General features: G+C 51.4%; 2 protein-coding genes across 8 annotated transcripts in view; both read left to right on the top strand.

The window, feature by feature from the left end:
* Nucleotides 1–11126, top strand: part of SLC27A1 (solute carrier family 27 member 1) — a 30897-nt gene extending 19771 nt beyond the window's left edge. For 4 of the 6 annotated variants that reach the window (XM_061190262.1, XM_061190261.1, XM_061190260.1 and 1 more), the window contains exons 8-12: nucleotides 5985–6194; nucleotides 7346–7472; nucleotides 7562–7936; nucleotides 8340–8486; nucleotides 9698–11126. In XM_061190262.1, coding sequence (XP_061046245.1) covers nucleotides 5985–6194; nucleotides 7346–7472; nucleotides 7562–7936; nucleotides 8340–8486; nucleotides 9698–9855 — 1017 coding nt within the window. In that variant the 3' untranslated portion in view covers nucleotides 9856–11126. The remainder of the gene's footprint in view (nucleotides 1–5984; nucleotides 6195–7345; nucleotides 7473–7561; nucleotides 7937–8339; nucleotides 8487–9697) is intronic. The other 2 variants (XM_061190264.1, XM_061190266.1) reach the window with 2 other exon arrangements.
* A 5461-nt stretch (nucleotides 11127–16587) lies between these two features.
* Nucleotides 16588–22624, top strand: PGLS (6-phosphogluconolactonase). Of its 2 annotated transcripts, XM_061190258.1 has the most exons (5): nucleotides 16588–16934; nucleotides 20597–20704; nucleotides 21162–21263; nucleotides 21565–21705; nucleotides 22268–22624. In XM_061190258.1, exons 1-5 carry the CDS (start codon nucleotides 16647–16649, stop codon nucleotides 22403–22405), a joined length of 777 nt encoding a protein of 258 aa, XP_061046241.1. In that variant the 5' UTR covers nucleotides 16588–16646; the 3' UTR covers nucleotides 22406–22624. The 2 variants fall into 2 exon arrangements, with proteins under 2 accessions (XP_061046241.1, XP_061046242.1); XM_061190259.1 differs by lacking the exon at nucleotides 21162–21263.
* Nucleotides 22625–24547: the final 1923 nt, after the last annotated feature.

Below are 24547 nucleotides of genomic sequence, written 5' to 3'. Positions count from 1 at the left end.
GTGGGGGCTCTGGGCTGGGCATCCTGGGGGATCCCTCAGGGCGATGACTCTGCCCTGCTGTGCTTTTGAGGATTTTATGTTCTGCTTGGGGTGGGGGTGGGGTGTGGTCTGGGGAAAACTGCTAATCTGAATGTTGAAATAGAAGACAGTCCGTTTACTAACTATTGAGAGTTGCAAATATACATGAATGTGGACAGAAAAGTTTAGGGGATTCCCAGGTATCCATCACTTGGCTCCAGAGGACATCAGATACCCTATCCTGCCCCCTCCACGCCCCCAGCACATCCCTCCTTCTGTGTTGTTGTGAAGCAGCCCCAGATAGCAGCATGTTTCCTGCATAGATATGTCAGTAAAACCTCTGAAAGATGAGGATTGGTCTTTTTTTTTTCAATTGAGGTGAAATTCACGTAAGATTAGCTTTTTTTTTTTTTTTTGTCAATTTTTGAACTTTTTAGTTTTATTTATTTATTTATTTTTTGGCCACGCCTCACGGCATGCGGGATCTTAGTTCCCCAACCGGGGATGGAACCCGTGCCCCCTGCAGTGGAAGGGCGGAGTCTTAACCACTGGATCGCCAGGGAAGTCCCCAAGATTAGCTATTTTAAAGTGGACACTTCAGTGGCACTTAGTCCACTTACAGTGTTGTACAGTCACCACCTCTATGTAGTTCCAGAACATTTCCATCACCCCCAAAAGGACATGCTGTCCCCACTGGCAGTCATTCCCCATTCCCCTTCCCCCAGCCCCTGGCACAACCATGAATCTGCTTTCTGTCTCTATGGGTTTGCCTGTTCTGGACATTTCTTATAAATGGGATCTCTGTGTGGCCTTTTGTGTCTGGTGAGGGCTGTTTTTAAAACAAAAGATTTGGGACTTCCCTGGTGGCGCAGTGGTTAAGAATCCGCCTGCCAATGCAGGGGACTCGGGTTCGATCCCTGGTCCGGGAAGATCCCACGTGCCACGGAGCACCTAAGCCCGTGCACCACAACTACTGAGCCTGCGCTCTAGAGCCCGGGAGCCCCAGCTACTGAACCCTCATGCCACAACTACTGAAGCCCGCACGCCTAGAGCCCATGCTCCACAACAAGAGAAGACACCGCAATGAGGAGCCCATGCACTGCAACAAAGAGTAGCTCCGGCTCGCCGCAACTAGAGAAAGCCCACACACAGCAACGAAGACCCAACGCAGCCAAAAATAAATAAATAAATTAATTTAAAAAAAAATGAAACAAAAGATTTGAAAGCAGTGTCTCAAAGAGATATTTGTACACCCATGTTCATAGCAGATTATTCACAATAAATAAAACATGGAAGCAATCCAAGTGTCCATCAGCAGAATGAATGGATAAGCAAAATGTGGTTCATCCCTACAGTGGAATATTATTCAGCCTTAAAAAGGAAGGAAGTTCTGACACAGGCTACAACATGGATGACCGTCGAGGACATTATGCTGAATGAAATAAGCCAATCACAAAAAGACAAATACTCCATGATTCCACTTATATTAGGTACTCACAGTAGCTAAAATCATGGAAAGTAGGTTGGTAGTTGCCAAGGCCAGGGGAGGGGGGAATGGGGAGTTAGTGTTTACTGGGTATAGAGTTTCAGATTTACAAGGTAAAAATATTTTTTGGGGGGAATTCCCTGGCAGTCCAGTGGTTAGGACCCGGCACTCTCACTGCTGAGGGACCGGGTTCTATCCCCGGTCAGGGAACTAAAAATCTCAGAAGTCACGTGGTGTGGCCAAAAAAAAAAAAAATTTATGGGGATGGATGGTGGTGATGGCTGCTCAACAATATGAATGTATTTAATACACTGAACTGTACACTTAAAAATGGCTAAGATGGAAAAGAAATGGCTAAGATGGTAAATTTTATATTGTGTGTATTTTACCCCAATAAAAGAAAGAGTAAAAAAGAAGGAAAAACCCCCACGAACACATAACCTCAGTATCATTATCACAGCCAAAAAGTGCCAGTGATTTCTCAATTATCAGGAATCCGGACAATGGCCTGATCCCCAGTGTTTTACCATGTCAAAACGTGGGGTTCTTTTGTTTCTGTATTTTTTTTAAAAATCAGTTTTTAGGTAAGACCCACACATTGCAACTAGTTGATGTTTCTTATAAGAATCCTTTCATCTGTAGGTGCCCCTTGTCTCTCCCTCATTCTCCTCCCACCCCTCCTTGTAATTTATTTATTGAAGAAATGAAGTTTGGCCTGTAGTGTTTTCCCAGTCTGGGTATTGCGGGGAGGTCCTTTGACATGCTTCTCTCTCCCTGGCACTTCCTGTACCTTGGGAGTAGGGTCAAGCATAGCGGTTTTTTTGTTTGTTTTGTTTTTTTAACTACTTTTTAAAATTGACATATAGCTAATTTATACAATGTTGTGTTAGTTTCAGGTATACAGCAAAGTGATTCAGTTATATATATATAAACATTATATATATATATATTCTTTTTCAGATTATTTTCTATTTTCCATTATAGATTATTACAAGATATTGAATATAGTTCCCTGTGCTATACAGTAGGTCCTGTTGTTTATCTATTTTATGTATAGTAGTGTGTATATGTTAATCCCAGACTCCTAATTTATCTCTCCCACCCATCCCCTTTGGTAACCTTAAGTTTATTTTCTATGTCTGTGAGTCTATTTCTGTTTCATAAACAAGTTCATTTCTATCATTCTTAAAGATTCCACATAGAAGTGATATCATATTGATATTTGTCTTTCTCTGTTTGACTTACTTCATTTTTTTTTTTTTTTTTTTTTTTTTGACTTACTTCATTTTATATGATAATCTCTAGGTCAGTCCATGTTGCTGTAAATGGCATTATTTCATTCTTTTTTATGGCTGAGTAATATTCCATTGTATATATATGTACCACATCTTCTTTATCCATTCCTCTGTCAGTGGACATTTAGGTTGCTTCCATGTTTTGGCTACTGTAAATAGTGTTGCTATGAACATTGGGGTGCATGTATCTTTTCAAGTTAGAGTTTTGTCCAGATATATGCCCAGGAGTTGGATTGCAGGATCATATGGTAACTCTATTTTTAGTTTTTTAGGGAATCTCTATACTGTTCTCCATAGTGGAAGCACAGCATCTCTCAACCACAGCAGTGTGGATATTTGGAGCTGCATCATTCTCTGTGGTGAGGGCTGTCCTGTGCACTGTAGGTTATTTAACAGCATTTCTGGCCTAAAATCACTGGATGCCACTAGCACCCCACCTCCCAATTGTGATAATTAAAAACGTGTCCAGACATTGTCAGGTGTCTTGACTGTGGTTGAGAACCACTGATCTAGATATTTGATCGCTTCCAGTTCTACATTTTTGGCAAGGGTTCCCTGTGGGTGGTGTCATGTCCTCCACCGGGAGGCCTGTGGTGTGTGGCGGTCCCTCTCTTTGTCTTTGACATGCTTTGTTGCATCGGGCTTTGTTCACTGTCTCCGGGCCCCTGAAATTCCATTCTGTTTCCTTGAAGGAGTATTTCTGTGACCAAGAGAAGGCACTGAGGGGCTCTTTAAGGAGTAGAGGATGGAATCCTCAAAGGTCAAGTTTAACAAGGATGCCAAAAAGACTTAAGAGCATGCGTTTGGGTTTAGAAATCCCATTTTGTGGCTGGCTGTAGGATGGCGGAAACTGCGTGGCTGTTTTATTTGCAGCAGTGGGCGTGGCCCAGATCAACTGCCCAGCCATCCTCCTGGGAGGCGGCAGGCTGTAATCTAGCACTCCCCTTTCTTAGCGCATAAAGCAGATGGGCAGGCGATAGGTAAGTCAACCCATCATCCATCCATGGGTGTGTAGTTCCTGTGTCTCCCCATACCCACTTGGGTGTGTACATTTGGTGTACGAGGTCACCCTGACTCGGGAGTTGTAGTGGGGGTCCCAGGTTGACAATTCACTGCCAGTGTCTGTCCAGGTGCTGCCCTGCAGGCTGGAGGTCTCGGCTGGGGCACCTGGTGTCTGCCTCTCTGAGCTGACCTGAGTTGTCTTCCCTTCAGCCCTGGGTCTGTCTGAGGGTCCAGGCCAGAGTAAAGATCAGCTGTTTGGCTCTCAGTATGTAGATGTGGCCTCAGGGCCACAGGGTCATTGAAACCTTCAGCTGCCTGAACTGTGGCTGTGTTGTCCCTTCCCCAGCCTGGTTTCTGAAGAGGACAGCTGAGAGCTGCTCAGAGTGTGGCTGCGTCTACCTGTGATGGTCTGGAGGAGGGCAGCTATGTATTTAGGCAGGACTTTGTCAGTTGACAGGTAAAACCAAAACCCTAAACCCAGCCCTAACCTAAATTCTGGCTTTCTTGAGGAAAGGGATTTATTAGCTTATGGAACCGAGGAGGCCACAGGGTGGGCAGCTTCAGGCACACCTTGATCAAGGAGGGCCCCTCTCTCTCTCTCTCTCTCTCTCTCTCTCTATTTCTTGTTTTCCTCTTCCTCTTGTTTTCTTCTTTCCTTAGTGGGTGGCTTCCTCCCCACCCCTGCTTCTCCAGGAGTGTTCCCTGCAGTTCTAGTTGAGAAAGAGCCTGTCTTCCCACCAGTCCATTAAAAGTCTCAGGGCTGATTCTCATTGGCTTAGCTGTGGTCACATGCTTATCCTTGAACCAATCAGTGTCTGGGGATGGACTGGACTGATTGGCCAGGCTGTATGACTTGTTCTGTCCTGGAGATGGGGTGGGCTGGGCCACACCGAAAGCACATGAGGGAGCCTGGGGGCAGAGGGAGAGAAACCATCATGGTCTCTGATCTTGCCTTGCCCAGGACTTGCTTCCTGGTCAGCAGCTGGTGATCTTGGGCCACCTGTGTCCCCTCTCTGGGTCTCAGTGCCTTCCTCTCCAACATGGAGTCTCAGGAAGATTAAACAGATGAGCTCTCTGCTTGGCTGGTAGTGAGTGCTCAGTGCGCTTGTATTTATCAGATACTTATCAAGTCCTGCTCAAGGAATACCTCTCAGTCACGGTGACATTTGAGCCGAGACCTGAGGACCCAGGTGCATCTGGGGGAAGAGTGTTCTAGGCAGAGGGCACAGTATGTGCAAAGGCCCTGAGGAGGAGACCCACGTGGCAGAGCCGAGTGAGCATAGGAGTTAGAAGGAGAGGGGGCAGTGAGGGCGGCAGGGCCAGATGGAATTGATCACAGGTCGAATTTTGTACTTCATCTAGTGAGTACTTTGAAACTGTACTGATTGCCATGGTGGTTAATTCTGAACATGTAACTGCTTCATTGAGACTCTGGAGCCAGGATGCCCAGATACATATCAAATTTTACCACATTATCAGCCTTGGTGGTTACTTACTGTCTGTGAACCTCAGTTTCTCCATCTGTAAAATGGGGAGGATATCATTAAGAAGCCATCCTGGAGGTGAGGACTCAAGGGCACCTGGGGTATCTGGGACTTGACCCCAGGGAGTGGAGCCACAAGACAGGGAGAGAAGGAGCCCTGGGGGCGGTGTGGGGGTCGGGCAGTGAGTAGGTGACTCTATGGGCAACTGGGGCTAGGTCCCTGCTGTGACTTCAGGGAGGCAGCGAAGAGCATGCACCTGAGAGTGGTCCCACCCCAGGATCAGGACTGTGGGCACCCTGAGCTCAGATGGTTGGGGCTCTGGGGGACAGTGTAGAGCACATCGCCTCTGGGCTGAGGGTTGCCCTGTGGCGTGTCAACGCCACGGCTCACCTTCCTGCCTGTGTGCACCACATGTGGTGTCCCCAGAAAGCAGCGGAGGGGATAGAGGGACCGCTGGAGGGGCATGGGGGACGCGATGCATTCACTCAGATGGAAGGCGCGTTGGGGATTGAGGCAATGGATAGGCCTGGTCTGTTTCCTTGCTATTATCATCTTTAAGGCTGTTTTGTTCCTAGCGCCCAGGTTGGAGTGGGGGAGGTCGCTGGGTCTGGGGGTCTCTGGCCCGCGGCAGCCTCCACCCCCCGCCGGCTCCTCTCTGCTCCAGCGCAGGCGCCCACTGCTCACTTCCCACCCACCTAGGTGGTCCAGTACATCGGGGAGATCTGCCGCTACCTGCTGAAACAGCCGGTGAGCGAGGCGGAAGGGCGGCACCGCGTGCGCCTGGCGGTGGGCAACGGGCTGCGGCCAGCCATCTGGGAGGAGTTCACGGAGCGCTTCGGCGTGCGCCACGTCGGCGAGTTCTACGGAGCCACCGAGTGCAACTGCAGCATCGCCAACATGGACGGGAAGGTGGGCGCGGGCGGGGCGGCCCGGGCAGGTCTCAGGGTTCAGGGATCGCTGCTACCTATGCGTCGCCGGCCCCGTGTCCCCAGAGAACAGCCTGGATTGTGGTGGGCAGCTCGGCCAGGGCACTCGGCTGCTTTCTTCTGGCTTGCCCAGTCATGTGACTGTCGCCCCTGAGTTCAAATTCACAGCGTGACTGTGTTGCCCTGGGCAAGCGCCTCAGCCTTTCTGAGCCTCAATTTGTAGCAGTGGAGGTGGCAGGGGAGAGCAGGGCTCTGGGGGATCCAGGACCAGGAATGGGGTGCTGATCTCCTCCTACTGGGCAAGTCACTCAGACTCCTTGAGTCTTCGTTTCCTTATCTGTAAATGGGGTTAACAACTTACTAGGCTTGTTCTAATCACCCAACATCATGAGCTGAGCACAGCACCCCTTCCCTGTGCAGCAGGCGCTCTGCAAACAGATGCTTTTATGATTAACAATTATTATCTCCACTCTGCCCTCTCAGGACCATCCTTCTCCCTTATCAAGCCCTTCCCATCCAAAGTCAGGAACAGAGAATGAGAAGAATAATAAAGCACCCTAGGGGGTAGGGGTTCTTTCTGTCTCTCGCTGCTGGGTCCCCAGCACTTGAGGGCAAGGCACAGTCCCCACCACGCACATCTGTTGAATGGACAGCCCCAGAGCACACTCTGGCCGTACCAGCAGAGGTTGCCGCTGTAACAAACATACCCAACCGTGTGCAGTGGCAGAAACCCATTAGACAGGCCTTTCTGCTCATAGAACTGAGCCAGGCAGGGTGACATGCAGTGGGCAGCGGGCAGAAGCTCTGCCAGCGTCCCTACGTGGCTTCAGGATCACTTTGGGCATGCACTTCCTGCCAGCCTGGAAAGTTTTAAGGACCAGGAAGTGGCGGCCAGCTGGCAGGTCTCCTCACATGACTGCAAGGGAGGCTGGGAAGGTGGGAGAGGGGGCATGATTCCTAGCAGGATGCTGCACTTAATACCCCCCTCTTTCAGATCAACCAAGGTCACAGAGTTGGGTGACACTAGGAGTGCTAATTCCAGGCCTTGGGGCAGGAGAGGCAAGGTGTGTGTGGGGCGGGGAGGACACCGTGTCACCCTGGGGCTCCTCGTTGACTCGGCTGGCCACATCCCAGGTCGGCTCCTGTGGCTTCAACAGCCGCATCCTGCCCAATGTGTACCCCATCCGCCTGGTGAAGGTCAATGAGGACACCATGGAACTACTGCGGGATGCCCAGGGCCTCTGCATCCCATGCCAGGCCGGTGAGCAGGGTCCCGCCCAGTCCCCCGGGGAGCTGGGGCCCCCCACCTCCTGCCCACCCAGCACAGCCTGAGCACTGCCTCCTCCCCAGGGGAGCCTGGCCTCCTCGTGGGCCAGATCAACCAGCAGGACCCGCTGCGTCGCTTCGATGGCTACATCAGCGAGAGTGCCACGAGCAGGAAGATCGCCCACAGCGTCTTCCGCAAGGGTGACAGCGCCTACCTCTCAGGTGTGCAGACCCTGGGGGCTGGCTGTAGGGATGGCAGGTGGCTGTCTTACCTCCCCCTCTCCTCTCTGCCAGGTGACGTGCTGGTGATGGATGAGCTGGGCTATATGTACTTCCGGGACCGCAGCGGGGACACCTTCCGCTGGCGTGGGGAGAACGTCTCCACCACTGAGGTGGAGGGTGTGCTGAGTCGCCTGCTGGGCCAGACAGATGTGGCCGTGTACGGGGTGGCCGTGCCAGGCAAGCTGGGGGCTCTGGGGGTGGTTCTAGGGTCCTGGGAGCAGCCCCAGAGGAGCCCAGCCAGGAGGAGCTTGGAGGTACAGGTACCCTTGTAGGCAGGAGCTAAAGCAGTGCACAACCTGGACAACTGCACCCGACAGGGTGGCGGCCTGGATCTGGAATCTCTCCTCGTGCCTGATGTTGAGCCTCAGTTTCCTCATCCAGAAAATGGGCTCATGAAATCAGCTGTGGCTCAGGGCTACAAGGAGTGCAGCAGGAGCTCCATAAAATGTTTGCTGCTTTGGCGAGCATTATTCCAGGTGGAAGGGACTGGAGATCAGAAGCCAGGGGCCACCGTTGGAGGGTGGATCTGGTCCCATGGATGGGGGAAGGGTGGTGGTCTCAGCCAAACCTCTGTCTCCAGGGGTGGAGGGCAAAGCAGGCATGGCGGCCATTGCGGACCCCCACGGCCAGCTGAGCCCCAATGCCCTGTACCAGGAGCTGCAGAAGGTGCTGGCGCCCTACGCATGGCCCATCTTCCTGCGCCTCCTGCCCCAGGTGGACACCACAGGTGCGGCCCCCTGTCTCTCCGTGTATCCATCTGTCTGTTAGTTCCTCAGTCATTTACTTATGTGTCCTGGTTCAGTCCCTGTGCCAGGTCCAACATAATGGTTCATGGCCAGCCAGCACTGTGGGCTAAGCCCTTTTCTTGTTTTGTTTACATACTTATTTCTTTCCATTTCTCACTCCCACTCCCACTGGGCATCCTGCAGTATTTGGTGCATTTCTTCATATTCAGCATTTTTTCTGATGACTAGGAAATTTGAGCAAATCATCTCACACCTCTGAGGTTTCCTCTGCTGTAAATCACCCTTCTTCGTATCTTTGACCCATCTTTGTATTGCCTCATCTTTCCTTGTGATTTACAGGAATTTCCCGTAATAGTCTAGATGTTAATTCCTTAGCGGTTTCAGACCTTCTAAATCTCTTCTGTTTTGGAATCTGTTAACTCTGTCCATGGTGCCCTTTATTGAAAAGAAGCCTCTACTTTTAATACAAACTTAAACACCACCACCTCTGCTTTTTCAATTTTGTGGTTTGTGCTTTTGGAAGGCAGCTATGCTCACCACTCTGCCACCAATGCACACAGGTTTGTGCTTTTGAAGTTTCATTTGAAAAGAAAAAAAACCTTCCCAACTCTAGAGCACACAGGGATTCTCCCTCCATTTTTTTCTACCAACCCTAACCCTGTCTTTCACAAAACCCTTCTTTAATAGTCTACCGCAGGGAGTGCAAACTTTTCCTTAAAGTCCCAGATAGTAAATATTTTCAGTTGTGGGCCACAGCCTCTGCAGCAATAATTCAGCTCTGCAGCTGTAGGGCAACAAGCAAGTAAACAGTGTGTACGTGAATGGGCGTGGCTTCCTCGTATGGTGGGCCATGGGCCTATAAGTTGCTGACCCCTGACCTACTGTGTGACAGACCCAGCCCTGTCACCTTCTTGGTCTTGTGGGGGGTCGACACGTGACCAGGCAGGGGGTACACAGAGTTTCAGGCCATGATGAGGGTGGTCAGGGAGGCCTCCCTGGAGGAGAGGGCATGAAGCTGAGATCCAACTGCCAGGGGGGGAGTCAGGCAGGCAAAATGGGGAAGAATGTTCCTAGCAGAGGCCTCTTCAGAGGCCTGGAGGTGCAGGACAGGATGGCGAGTTGAGGGGGGGGATTCCTGGAATCCCCCTGCCGATTTCCTACCCCACCCCCACTTCCACCCCCATCCCCACAGGCACCTTCAAGATTCAGAAGACGAGGCTGCAGCACGAGGGCTTCGACCCACGCCAGACCTCAGACCGGCTCTTCTTCCTGGACCTGAAGCAGGGCCACTACCTGCCTCTGGATCAGGGTGTCTACACCCGCATCTGTTCGGGCGCCTTCTCCCTCTGACGCTCTTCCTCGGCCCACCAGAGACTTTGCATCAGGCCCAGCAAGCGAGGGGGGCTTGAGCCAGACAGCCCTGCCCTGTCCTGGGGGCAGAGAAACTGGATCCCGGGAGGAGCCTGTATTTCCCGCCTTCACCCTCCTCCTCTCCCCGTCTGGTTGCCCCCTGCCTGTCCTCCACTCCTGTGTCTGTGTGTGTGTCTGTCTCTGCTCTCTGCTTCTCGGCCTCCCTGCTGTCCCTGACTGCCCTCACCTCTCTCCTCCATCTCTCCTCCCCTGCCCTCTTCCTGCCGAAAGTAGAACAGACATTTCCTGGGAGCTGGGGTCTGTGCGGAGGCCCAGCTGCCCTGGGGGCCTCCGCGGGTCCTCCCCACTGGGTGGTAAACCCGAGTGGGGCCTCTCCACCTCCCTCTCAGCTGTGCCTTAACAAGGCCCACCCAGCCCAGACCTCCCTAGGCTGCTGGATTCCAGGACGTTGTAGCCCTGCATGAGCTTCAGGCAGGCCCTCCACTCTCCTTGCTGAACTGAGGAGCCGGGGGTGGTCCGCCTGGCCAGCCCGGGGGCAGGGGGGCCTCGGCCAGGGATGCAGGTCAGCGGGAAGTCTCTCCCCGGCCGGGCCAATTGCCTTTTGCACTTCCTGTCCCTGGTGGGTCTCCCTTGCCTTGCCTGCCCTTCCTGATACCCCAGAAATTTGTGGAACTGACTGTGACCACTTGGATGTTTCCCCTGCCCACATGTCCCTGTTCAGGCGTCTCCACGGAGCTTCTGCTGGAGGGGCCCTGAAGATGGCTCTGGGTGGCTGCTCAGCCCACTGCTCAGAGGCTCACCCTGGCAGAGGCCTTTTGGGGATCCTACCTGGTGTGGCTGCTGGAGGGGACACATGGGAGTGGCAGCAGTGGGGTTGGGGGAAGCCTCCAGGCCAGGGGTGGCATCTGAGATGGCCTCTTGGGCCTCAGGCATTCCAGCCTATTGAATGTCCTGCTAGCCTTGCTAGTGACACCTTGGACCCTGGGTTGGTGACATCTCGAGACAACCCTGCCAGGATGGCTCGGACATCCCCATCAGCTTCGTCGATGGCCCATCCCGGACACCCATCGTTGGGGCCCGCCACCCAAACTGCCCCTCTGTCCCTCCCTCCGGCAGCACCGTCCTGCACCTAGAACAGCAAGGCCAGTAGCAGGTGACCCCATGCTGTTTTGCATGGGCCTTTCTAAGCACTGAGATTTTGTTTCCTAGGTGAATTTAAGAAATAAACCTGCAGAGTGTCTGGTGCCTGATGGGAGCTCAGTCACTCACCATTTGTCCCCACATGGCCCAGAACCCTGTGCGTTTCAGGCCCCTCCCCGGGGAACACACAGTCATCAGACATGAGGAAAACACACTCAGCCTTTGCTTACAGCTCCGGTTGCCTCTTCTCCCACCTGCAAGGCTTCAGGGGTCTGGGGATGGGGGGCGGGGGGGGCACAGGGGTTAGCGTTCTCACCTCCCTGCAGCCTCCGGGTCCTCCCGGAGCCCCGTGCTGACCTTGATGGTCCCAGGAGAGGGACAGCCTATCTGCCTATGGGTTCTGGCAGATGCACAGGATGGCCGGGGACAGAGGGTGTGTCCTGGCATGTCCGGCTGCCCCAGGAAGGGTGCCCCTCTGTGTGTGGGGTCAGCACATATGGCCATAGCTCTGGGCAAGAACCACTGAGCCTGCAAGCGTAGCTGTCTGAGATGCGATTTGAACCCAGGACATTGAGCTCCAGAGTTCATACTCTCAGCTCCCACCTTCTGCTGTCCCCCCCTCCAGAATTATAATGTCTGTCTCGTCTCCATTTCAAGGGACAGAGGAAGGAAGTCTTATGACAATGGAGCATTTGCTAGGAGGGAGCACCCAGGGGGCGACCCTGGGGATGGATGGGGGGGTGGATGAGTTCTCGGCCAGCTCAAGGATGGAGGAACCATTGATGTGTGGCGCTGGTCCTTGGCTGCCCACAGTGCAAGGAGGGGGATGTAAGGTATAGCCTCTGAGATGCCCAGTGAGGGTGGGAGAAGGATCTGTTGCTGGTGGGGATGGAGCTCCCCTGGTGTGCTGATAAGCAAGTGCATTCTGGGTAACATCCCTTCAGACATCCAACCACCTCCAAAGGTATCATCGTGGTCCCCGTTGTACCGATGAGGAAACTGAAGGCACAGGGAGGGGAATGAACTCATTGTCAGGGGCTCTGGTGAGAAAGTGGCCCAGTGGGGACCTTTCTCATTGCAAAGCCTGTGACGCTAGCTGCAGCAGTGTAAGAAGTTCTCTCCAGACCAGCAAGAAAATAATCCTGATGCCTCCTAGGATCAGGCTCTGCGTTTGTTTGCTTTTTAAAATTAATAGGGGACTTCCCTGGTGGTGTAATGGTTAAGAATCTGCCTACCAATGCAGGCAACACGGGTTCAATCCCTGGTTCGGGGAGATCCCACATGCTGCGGAGCAACTAAGTCCGTGCGCCACAGCTACTGACCCTGCGCTCTAGAGCCCGTGCTCCGCAACAAGAGAAGCCACCGCAATGAGAAGCCTGCGCACCGCAATGAAGAGTAGCCACGGCTCACTGCAACTAGAGAAAGACCGCGCGCAGCAACGAAGACCCAACGCAGCCAAAAATAAATAAATAAATAAACTTATTAAAAAATAATAAAATTAATAGATTTTACTTATTAGGGCAGTTTTAGGTTTACAGGAAAATGAGGGGAAAATACAGAGTTCCCATATACCCTCTCACCTCTGTGCCACTGTTTCCACTATAATTAACATCTGGCATTAGTGGGCTACATTTGTTACACTTGATGAGCTAATGTAGATACATTATTATTAAGCCAAGTCCGCAGTTTACATTAGGGTTCGCTCTGTTATACATTCTGTGGGTTTCAACAAATGCATAAAGACATACATCCACTGTTATAGTATCACAAAGAACAGTTTCTCTTGCCCTAAAATTCCCATGTTCCATCTCTTCATTCCTCCTACCCCAACCCCTGATCTTTTTACTGTCTCCACAGTTTTGCCTTTTCCAGAGTGTCATGGACTTGGAATCACACCATGTGTAAACTTTTCAGACTGGCTTCTCTTAGCAAGATGCATTTGATGTTCCTCTATGCCTTCTCGTGGCTTGATAGCTCTGTATTTTTTATACCAAATGAGAAGCTCTGTGACTTGCCCCTGGGACCCTCGGTAAATCAGGAAGAGAGCTAGGATCTAAAGGTGCTGTGCCCCGAGCCTCTCCTTTTTGGAGGGGCCCTGGAAGGATGTGCACAGAGGGGATGTCTTTATTTGTGATGTGGGAAGAAAAACGCCCCAGCCTGGCGTTGGCAAGTACACTGTGAGAGGCAGGGGCTGAGAAGTGCATGAGGGACCAAGAAGGAGGAGCAGCTGCCCGAGAGGGCACATGGAGGAGGAGAGTTGGGGGCCAAGAGCTTCCTGAGGACGGGCGTCTGCAGGCTGAATCCCTGCCCCACACCCCTTGAGGGTCTCCATCACTCTGGGGAAGATTCCAGGCTCTGGCTAGCACTGTCATCCTGCAGGCTTTTTTCCTTGTACCACAGATGGTTGTTTCCAGCCTGTGTCTGGCCTCAGTGCCTTCGCTCCTGCTGTCTCGTGTGCCTGAATCACTGGTTTATTTTTTAAGTGAGCTATTATTCATACACCGTAAAATTCACCCTCTTAAAATGTGCAACTTAGTGGCTTTTAGTATATTCACAAGGTTATGCAACCGTCCCCTCTGTCTAGTTCCAGAATATTTTCATCACCCCAAAAGGAGATCTCATGTCCCTTAGAAGTCACTCCCCATTCCCCTTCCCCAGCCTCTGGCAAGTACTACTTTCCATCTCTACGGATATATCTGTTTTAGACATTTCATAGAAATGAAATCATATAATATGTGGCCTTTGGTGTCTCACTTATTTCACTCAGTATGTTTTTAAGATTCAACCAAGTTGTAGCTCATTCCTTTCTATGGCCAAACAATATACCATTGTATGGATAAACCACATTTTGTTTAACCATTCACCAGGTGATGGACACTGAGTTATTTCCACTTTTTGGCTATCGTAATGCTGCTGTGACCATTGACACAAAAGTTTTTTGTGTGAACATGTCTTGAATTCTCTTGGGTATAAACTTAGGTGTGGAAGTGCTAGGTCACACGGTAACGCTATGTTTAATCTTTTGAGGAACTGCCAGACTGTTTTCCAAAGTGACTGCATCATTTTATATCCCCACCAGCAGCAGTGTGTGTTTCCAATTTCCCACATCCTCATCAGCACTACTTGTTTTATTATTGTAGTCATTCTAGTGGGTATGAAGTGATAGCTCATTGTAGTTTTGATTTGCATTTCCCTGAGGGCTAATAAACAGGACATCTTTTCATGTGCTTATTGGCCATTTGTATACCTTCTTTGGAGAAGTGTCTATTCGGGCCCTTTGCCCAATTTTTAATTCGGTTGTCTATTTGGAGTTGTAAGAGTTCTTAATGTATTCTGTATACTAAACCCTTATAAGATATATGATTTGCAAATTTCTCCCATCCCGTGGGTTGTCTTTTCACTCTTTTGGTAGTATTCTTTGAAACACAGAAGGTTTTCATTTTGATGAAGTCCAGTTTATGTATCTGTCTTTTGTTGCTCGTGCTTTTGGAATCATTGTCTAACCCAAGGACAGAAAGATTTTTGCATTTGTTTTCTTCTAAGAATTTTTTAGTTTTAGCTCTGACATTTAGGTCTTTGACCCATTTAAATTTTTGTATATGGCATGAGGTATGGATCTGTATTCGTTTTCTAGTGCTGTTGTAACAAATCACCACAAACTTAGTAGCTTAAAATAACACCAATTATAGCTCTGAAGGTGAGAAGTCAGAAATGGATCTTACTTGACTAAAATCAAGGTTTGGCAGGGCTGCATTCCTTCTGGAGCTTCTGAGAGAATCCATTTCCTTGCCTTTTTCAGCATTTAGATACTGCCAATATTCCTTGGCTCGTAGCCTCTTCCTCCATTTTCAAAGCCAGCAACAGTGGGTTGAGTCTTTTTCATGCTGTCAATTCTCTGGTCCTCCTTCTTCTATTTTTAGTGACCTCTGTGAGTACATTATGCTCATCCAGGTAATCTCTTTTAAGGACAGCTGATTAACAACCTAATTCCATCTGCAACCTTAATTCCCCCCTGCCAAGTAACCTAACATATTCACAGGTTTCAGGAATTACGGTGTGGACACCTTAGGGGGACCATCATTCTGCCTACTACAAGGTTCAACTTCATTCTTTTTTTTTTTTTTTTCTTTTATTTTTTGCCTGCACCATGCAGCATGTGGGATCTTAGTTCCCCGACCAGGGATCGAACCCATGCCCCCGTGTTGGGAGCAGGGTCTTAACCACTGGACCGCCAGGGAAGTCCCTCAACTTCATTCTTTTGCATGTGACTATCTAATTGCCACATCATTTGTTGAAAAGACTATTCTTTTCCCATTGAATGGTTCTGGCACCCTTGTTGAAGATCCACTGACCAAAGACATACAGTTTGTTGTTGCTGTTTTTCATCTCAGTTCTATTCTATTGATATATACGTCTATCCTTATGTCAATACCACACTGTTTGGTTACTGTAGCTTGTAGTTAAGTTTGAAATCAAGAAGTGTGAGTCCTCCAACTTAGTTCTTTTTCCAGATTGGTTGGCTATTCGGGGCCCTTGCAATTCCATGTGAATTTTGGGGTCAGCTTGTCAATATCTACAAAAAAGGCTCTCAGAATTTTGATAGGGATTGCATTGTATCTATAGACCAATTGGAGGAGTGTTGCTATCTTAACAATATGAAATCTTCCAACCCATGAACATCGGATGTTTTTCCATTTATTTAGATCATCTTTCAACTTTTTTCAGCAAAGTTTTATAGTTTTCAGTGTACAAGTCTTGCACCTCTTTTGCTAAATTTATTAAGTATTTTATTCTCGTTGATGCTACTGTAAATGGAATTGTTTTCTTGCTACTTCTTTTAAAGATGCACTACCTATGCATATCTCATTGCACTTACTACACTCTCCTAAACTCTCTGCTTCTGAGACGTGGTCCAGCTGCCTTGAGCCACCAGGCCTCCTGCCCCTTCCAGTTCTCCCTGCCCATGTTATTCCCTGAATATTCTATCTTATCAGCCAAGGCCCATTTGCCTCAGTCTGGGAGCTTCTCCAGGCAAGAGCCAGGGTGGAGGACTCTCTGAGTCCTCAGAGAGACACAGAGGTCTCCAGAGAGAATATGCAGGAGAAATTTAACAAGTGTATTTTCAGCCCCTACACTGTGCCATAGTTCAGGGGGCTTTGTAGGACTCGGTGAACACAACAAATATCCCTGTCCTCATCAAGTCTATATTTTAATTAAAGAGAGAGACAACAAATACCAGCAAGACAAACATAAGTTCAGGAATGCAAAGTCCACCAAAATGCGCCCTCCTCCAGGAAATCACCTCCCTCCACCCGACCCCAGGTCCCCCTCTTCCCGAGCCTGGAAGCTCTGAGCTCCCTTCTCTGGCCCCGCCCTGATACCGGGAGGTTGAGCGCAATTGCACCTGCTCCGCCTGCCGCAGCCCAGGAAAGAGTTCGATGAGCGTGCAAAGAATCAATGAGCGCGGCCGAACCGGCTGCCCGACCCCGCCGGGATTTCACTCGTGGGACTGCGCATGTGCTACAGGCAGCCGCCCAAAGGCACCGAGAGCTGTGTACCAGGACCAGGCTTCGCGCAGGCGCACTGGCGGCTGCCGGGAGGGCTTCCGCCTCCCTGCTGCCGCCGTCGCCATGGCCGCGCCGGCCCCCGGCCTCATCTCCGTCTTCTCGAGCTCGCAAGAGCTGGGCGCGTCGCTGGCACAACTGGTGGCGCAGCAGGCAGCGTGCTGCCTGGCGGGGGCCCGCGCCCGCTTCACGCTCGGCCTGTCAGGCGGCAGCCTCGTCTCGATGCTGGCCCGCGAGCTGCCCACCGCCGCTGCCCCCGCCGGGCCCGCCAGCCTCGCGCGCTGGACGCTGGGCTTCTGCGACGAGCGCCTCGTGCCCTTCGAGCACGCCGAGAGCACGTACGGCCTCTACCGGGTGAGAGCTACGGGGGCCGCCGGGGGTCACGTCGAGAGGGCCGCACCCATCGCCTGAACCCGGCTACGGGGGCCACCGGGGGTCACTTCGAGAAGGCCGCGCCCACCGCCTGAACCAGGCTACAGGGGTATTGCAGGGTCACACCGTGCCCTCTGCCTCTATCTGGACTGGAGCTGGGAATGGTCTGCTGGGTGCCCTGAGGTCCCATCGGGGCTGCACCTCTACTGCCACCCGGGTGGAAAGTGGGGACCTTGAAGCCTCTCTTGATGCTTTATCCGGTAGCCAGGTAGAGGGAATGGCATGGGCAAAGGCGTGGAGGTGAAACAGAGTGGTCCATTCCAGGGACCTAGAGAAGGTCAGGCGCCGCAGGCTCGTAGCGTGCAAAGGCAGAGTTAGGGAAGAGCCAGGTAGGAGGGATCTGGTGTGGAACCTGGGCCTCAGTTTCCCCATCTGTAACCTGGACGAGTTCTCGATGGTCTCCACACAGCTTGTGGCGCTGATGACTCCGTGACTGGTTATCTTTGGCCTGGGGCCCCAGACTCCTATAGAATCAGGGGACCCCCTGCCCGCCGTTTTACAAGCAGGAAAACTGAGGCTTGGAGGATCTGTTGTCTGAGCTGGGTGCCCACACCTCCCCCCCAGCCCCCCGCGTCTCAGTCAACTGTTCTTGCCATGGATGGAAGAGGAAAACCCGCCCAGGAAAGTGTGGGAGGGGCAGGTTTGGCCAGAAGCCTCAGGTCGCTCAGGTCCTGGATATGTTAAGTTCTCTTCACAAAGAAGCTTGAGGTGATGGTTTTTTGTTTGTTTTGTTTGTTTTGGTAATAAGCAGGAAGGTTTACTGATTACCAAGCGCTTTATCCATCACCTGATGAAATCCCACAATAGCCTATGAGGCGGGGGCTGTTAGTACCTCCATTTCATAGATGGAGAGACTGAGGCCAGAAGAGGAGAGTCACCTAGTGACCAGTGAGGGAGCCGGGGTATGAACCTGCCTGGCCCAGCCCCCCAGATAGCACCTGGGACCCATAGCAGGGACAGGGGCCACCCTTAAGTCTGCTTTCCTGTGTGTCTTCCCCCAGAGCCTAATTTAAAAGTGGGCTCTTGTTTCTTTTTACTTTGCGTGACTTTGAAAGACTTTTAATTAGAAAAGCTGTACTTGCTCAAGTAACAGAATTCTAACAAAACAGTCAAAGAGAAAGTTGCACGGATATTCAATGCGTGTCCATGTATCCAGCACTAGGGACAGGTCCCTCGCAGGGCTCGTCGTGGGGCAAGGGGTACCAACACACAGGGCAATAAATAAGGGAAATCCACTCAGAGCCATAACGTAATTCAGTTTGGACAAAAGATAATAGTGTAAGATGAGAGAAAGTGCCGGGGAAGAGGGGGGAGCATCTTTCAGCCAGGATGCTGGGCATTGGGGGGCTCTGAGGAGGTGACGTTTGGGCTGTGACCAGAAGGATGTGAGGAGCCCGCCACAGGTGAGCTGGGGCAGAGGGTAGAGTAGAGGCAAAAGCTGTGCGGTGGGAACAAACGTGGGGCGAGGATTTGCTCCTGCCATTTCCCCCGTGAGGGGAATCGTATTAGTTCCCTGGGACTGCCGTAACAGAGTACCACCAAATGGGTAGCTTAACACAACAGGCGTTCATTCACAGTTCTAGAGGCCAGAAGTCCAAAATCAAGGTGTTTTCAGCAGAGCTGTGCTCCCTCCAAAGGCTCTAGGAGAGGATGCTTCCTTGCCTCTTCCAGTTTCTGGAGGCTCCAGGTGTTTCTTGACTTGTGGCTGCATCACTCCAACCTCTGCCTCTGCTTGTACATCATTTTCTCCTCTGATTTTCTCTTTGTGTCCTCCCCTTATAAGGACACCAGTCATTGGATTTAGGGCCCATCCTCATGCACTGTGACTTCATCTTAACTAATGACAACTGCAAAGACCCTCTTTCTAAATAAGGCCACATTCTGAGGTTCCGGGTGGACATGAATTTGGGGGGGCCGCTAAGCAACCTGGTACAGGGATGCAGAGGTATTCCGCTCCTTGAGGATGGACCCCGGGCACCTTGGGGCTCTCTAAGCATGAATGGCTCACCCTGTTTTATGGGCCTTCTGCTGTGCAGGCTGGGAGGATTAGCTGGGGCCACCTTCCCGGGGATGGTTCCTCAGCACCTACAAAGTGTTTAGAGAGAGCCCACCAGATCAACCAGCAGTTCCACTTCTAGGAACCTGCCCAACCGATGCCCAGCCTTGGGCTCCCTGGAAGCCCAAACTGAGGAGGAGGGAATGGCTCTGACCCTGTGGGGGAGGGCAGCTAAGGAGGGGACTCAGGTGACAGAAATGGGGCACCCGTACTCCATCCGGCTTTGCTCAGTACAATCCCCAAGGGTGTATATAGATGGGGACCTTGGACAAAGCAGGTCTTTCCAACAATGGATCTGATCGTGCTCCTCCCCAGCTCACACACCCTCCTTGGCTCCCCATTACCCTCAACACAGAGCCCACACTCAGGCCAGCATTCAGGGGGGTCAGCACCATAACGTCTGGCAGGTTTATCCCATGTCCCTGCCGCCTTCCCCCACTGCTCCAAAAACTATATTGTTTACCTGCTTTTACTTTGTGGTTCAGCTCAGCATTGCCTCGGCTGAGCTAGTCCCTGCCTAAAAGGAGGCACCGACCGAGGTGGGGGTTGCCAGCATCCATCCCAGAGCAGATCCAAGGCCCCGGGGCTCATCTCCATGGGAGAGGACTAGAGCCCTCTGCCTTGCGGGAGGCCTGATTCCAGGTGCTTCTGCATTAAACCCACGGATCCTAGGTTGGGGTGCCTGCTATGTGCTGGGCATGCTCACCCCGTAGTGGCAGCCCAGAAGAGAAATCAGTGCTTTTCACAATTACATGTCATGCCACCAGGCAGCAGTATGGGGGAGGTGCAGGCAGGGGTGGCTGCTCAGACGAGGCAGCTTGAGGGATGTGTAAGAGTTTCCCAGGCAGGGTCAGCAGCTGGTGTACCCACTGAGGCAGGAAGATCAGCAGGGCCTCGTGGAGGGCAGAGAGGGGCTAGGTTTTATCCTGAAGGCCAAAGGACCCTGGGGGTATGTTTGTTTGTTTATTTACTTTTATTGGAGTATAATTGCTTTACAGTGTTGTGTTAGTTTCCACTGTACAGCAAAGTGAATCAGCTATATGTACACATATATCCCCTCTTTTTTATTTTTATTTATTTATTTATTTTTGTTGTTGTTGTTTTTTTATCCCCTCTTTTTTTAGATTTCCTTCCCATTTAGGTCACCACAGAGCACTGAGTAGAGTTCCCTGTGCTCTACAGTAGGTTCTCATTAGTTATCTGTTTTATACATAGTAGCGTGTATGTGTCAATCCCAATCTCCCAATTCATCCCACACCCCCCTTTCCCCACCCTGGGGGTTTAGAAACAGGGCTGTGGTGTGGCCACACAGGTGCAGGCTGGAGCCAGGAGGCCCCCAAGCACCATGGACTTGAAAGACCCCTGGCGGAATGCCGCTGGGATCCACTGGGATCCTCACTCACACGGGAAGTGGGTATAATGACAGTCATGTCCTCACCTGGAGGACCCAGGTAGTCATAGGTGCAAGTCCCACGCCACCACAGACTGTGTGTTTCTGTTGGTGACACTGTGCCTCCGTCTGCCGCAGACCCACCTGCTCTCCAGGCTGCCGATCCCCGACAGCCAGGTGATCACCGTTAACCCCGAGCTGCCCGTGGAGGAGGCAGCTGAGGACTATGCCAAGAAGCTGAGACAGGTGAGTCCCTCGGAGCAGCTGCAGCGAGCCCTCGTCCATCCGATGGCCTCTCCCAGAGTGCCGGAGCCGCCCCGCTGGGGGCACTGTGTGCTCATCACTGGCAGAAACTCTCTCTGGGGGCGCTCAGCAGACCCAGCCTCACCCTGCAGAGCCCCCTTTGAGGATCCCCCCTCTGAGAGGCCACAGCCCCGCCCTGGGGGACCCCAAAGGTGGCCTGGTCTCTGACACCCTGGTAGTGGGCCTGGGTCTTCACATCTTGGGGACAGTTGTATACCCACACTGTCAGCCAGTTGGACAGTGAAATGTGGAACCTTGTAGATGAGAGTTCCTTTTTTTGCAGGTGAGGCTGAGCGTTTCTCACTGGGTTACAGCGACTTGTTTTTCTGACAACTGTTTCTTTGTGTCCTCTGCGCCCTTCCCTCACAACTTCTTGGGACTGTCTTCTTTGCTCACCCAGGCCTTCCAAGGGGATTCCATCCCGGTTTTCGACCTGCTGATTCTGGGTGTGGGTCCCGATGGCCACACCTGCTCACTCTTCCCAGACCACCCCCTCCTGCAGGTGAGCACACCCACGAAGGCCCTGCTCATGTCTGAGCCCCAGCCTCTGCCATCTGGGGCTTCCAGAGCGCTGGAAGGTGCCTACAGCATGCTGTGAGTCAGCCTCTGCCAACAGGCATACCCGCTGGGCTTGACCCTTCTGAGCCTCAGTTCACCCATCTTAAAACAGGAACCTTAAATCAAGTACCACAGGATTAGCAGGGCGGGATGGAACGATGGATGGACAGTACTTGGCATGTGTGAGTACTCAAGAGGTCAAGTGACATTGTCCTCCTGTCTCTACCTTGGTCCTCCCTCCCCAGGAGCGGGAGAAGATTGTGGCCCCCATCAGCGACTCCCCGAAGCCACCTCCACAGCGCGTGACCCTCACACTTCCCGTGCTGAACGCAGCTCGAACTATCATCTTTGTGGCAACTGGAGAAGGCAAGGCAGCTGTTCTGAAGGTAACAGCTGAGGGCCCGCTTCCCAAGAAGGTTGTAGGCATAGAATATGGCCCTAGACACTACTGTGCTGAAAGCACCAGATCCCAGGATATTTCAGTAATTCTTGGGTTGAAGGGGAGACGAAAACTGCAAATACAGGCTTGTTAGGAGTTAACAATTATGAAATGAAATGGATGAGATGAGACCAAAACTGCTCAGAGGCAAATTCGTAGCACTTAATGCATATACATAGATATTTAATTGTTAAGTAGAAAACCATTGAAATAAAGAAATCAAGCACTTTAGAAAGCTGCTTTTGCCCTGTAACAGCAGAGCTGAGTAGTTGCAACAGAGACGGGGTGTGATCTGCAGAGCCGAAATAGTGACTCTCCGGTCTTTGTAGAAGAGGTGTGCTGACCCCCGTATTAAACAGTCACAGATGATAGAAAGGAAGAGACCCCATCCCTCCTGATTGCTTGAAGCTAGGACATCCGGGATGGGCGATATCACCTCTTGAGAGTAGGAGAGGTCCAAGGGTGCCGGGGTGCGGGTGGGGCCCCACGCTCCTGCCCTCTCCACACAGCGCATTTTGGAGGACAAGGAGGAAAACCCGCTCCCTGCCGCCCTGGTCCAGCCCCGCACTGGGAAACTTTGCTGGTTCCTGGACGAGGCAGCAGCCCGACTCCTGACCGTGCCCTTCGAGAAGCATTCCACTTTGTAACTGGTGCCGAGATGCTACAGCTGGGACCACGCACAGCCCGAGTAGGCCGGGATCTTCCCAGTCTGGGCCCCGCTGCCAGCCCACTCCAGGCTTCATTTTAGAAAAGCCGAGTGGTGCCACTGTAAGCCGATAGGGTCTGGCCACCAGCCCTGCCCAGGGGCTCAGCCCATGGGCCGTGCCTCTGGGTGACTCAGTTATTAAAAGGAACATCTCTTTGAAGTCTCCGCTGTCTCATGGTCCTTGGTGGGCAGTGGGACCGTTGGTCCCCGGGTGGAGGGCCTGACCTGCAGCCCTCATCCCAGCACGTGGAGGGCAGGGAAGGGCACCCTGGATGAGTGTCCTGGGGCTGCCATAGCAGAGTACCACAAACCAGGTGTCTTCGAACAACTGAAATTTATTGTCTCACAGTTCATGAGGCCAGGAGTCTAAAATCAAGGTGTGAGGAAGGTTACATCCTTCTGGAGGCTCTGCAGGAGAATCTATCCCAGGTCTCTCTCCTGGTAGCTGCTGGCAATTCTTGGCCTTCCTTAGCTTGTAGACACATCACTCATCTCTGCCTCTGTTGTCACATGGCCTTCTCTTTGTGTGTCTGTCTGTGTCCTGTCCTCCTTTTTTTTTTGTCTTGTTTTTTTGTTTGTTTGTTTGTTTGTTTTCTTGGCCATGCCACTCGACTTGCAGGATCTCAGTTCCCAGACCAGGGATTGAACCTGGGCCATGGCAGTGGAAGCCCAGAGTCCTAACCACCAGGCCACCAGGGAACTCCCTCTTGTCCTCTTCTTTTTTTTTATAGATAAGATTTTTAAAAATATTTATTTTATTTATTATCATTTATTTTTGGCTGCATTAGGTCTTCGTTGCTGCACATGGGCTTTCTCTAGTTGTGGTGAGCGGGGGCTACTCTTTGTTGGGGTGCGTGGGCTTCTCATTGTGGTGGCTTCTCTTTTTGCGGAGCATGGGCTCTAGGCGTGCAGGCTTCAGTAGTTGTGGTGCACAGGCTCAGTAGTTGTGGCTTGCGGGCTTAGTTACTCTGCGGCATGTGGGATCTTCCTGGACCAGGGCTCGAACCCGTGTCCCCCTGCATTGGCAGGTGGATTCTTAACCACTGTGCCACCAGGGAAGCTCTCTCTCCTGTCCTCTTCTAATAAGGACACCTGTCATTGGATATAGGACCACCCTAAATCCAGGATGAGCTCATCTCAAGATCCTTAACTCATTTTGTGTGTAAAGATGTCTGTTCCAGATAAGATCACATTCTGAGGTTCCAGGGGTTAGGATGTGGACATATTCTTTTTTTTAAAGTGTGTTAAAATACACATAACATAAAATTTACCATCTTAACCATTTTTAAGTATACAGTTCAGTGGTATTAAATACATTTACAGTTTTAAGCAGCCATTACCATCATCCATCCCCATAACTCTTTTCATCTTATAAATCTGAAACTCTGTACTTATTAAACACTAACTCCCCGTTCTCCCCTCTCCCCGGCCCTGGCAACCACCATACTATTTTCTGTCTCTATGATTTTCACTACTATTAAGTGCCTCGTGTAATTGGGATCATACAGTATTTGCCTTTTTGTGACAGGCTTATTTCACTCTGCATAACGTCCTCAAGGTTCATCCATGTTGTAGCGTGTGTGAACTTCCTTCCTCTTTAAGATATGATATACCACATTTTACTTATCCATTCACCGGTCAGTGGACACTTGGGTTGCTTCTGTGTTTTAGCTATTGTAAATAATGCTGCTGTGAACACGGGTGGATGAATATCTCTTCGAGAGCCTACTTTCAGTTCTTTTGGATATACGTCCAGAAGTGGAATTGCTGGGTCATAACGCATATGGTAGTTCTATTTTTAATTTTTGGAGGAGCCTCCATACTGTTTTCCACAGCAGTTGTATGATTTTACATTCCCATCAACAGTGCCCAAGGGTTCCAATTCCTCCTCATCCTTGCTAACACTTGTTTTCTGTTTTTTTGATAGTGGCCTGTGGACATATCCTTTTGGGGGACACAGTTCAATCCCCTGCCCACTCACTTGGCCGAGCTCCCATTGCACACCCAGGGCCAGTCGTGACCTCTGCACCTGGCCATGCTGCAGTCCTGCTCAGAGCCTTGAATGCGCTGAGGTGCTGCTTCT

The sequence above is a fragment of the Eubalaena glacialis genome, chromosome 4 (genome assembly GCF_028564815.1).
Source record: "Eubalaena glacialis isolate mEubGla1 chromosome 4, mEubGla1.1.hap2.+ XY, whole genome shotgun sequence".
In the NCBI taxonomy this organism is placed as follows: domain Eukaryota; kingdom Metazoa; phylum Chordata; class Mammalia; order Artiodactyla; family Balaenidae; genus Eubalaena; species Eubalaena glacialis.
The sequence above is the reverse complement of the archived record's forward strand: the minus strand, read 5'-3'. Positions and strand labels throughout refer to the sequence as shown.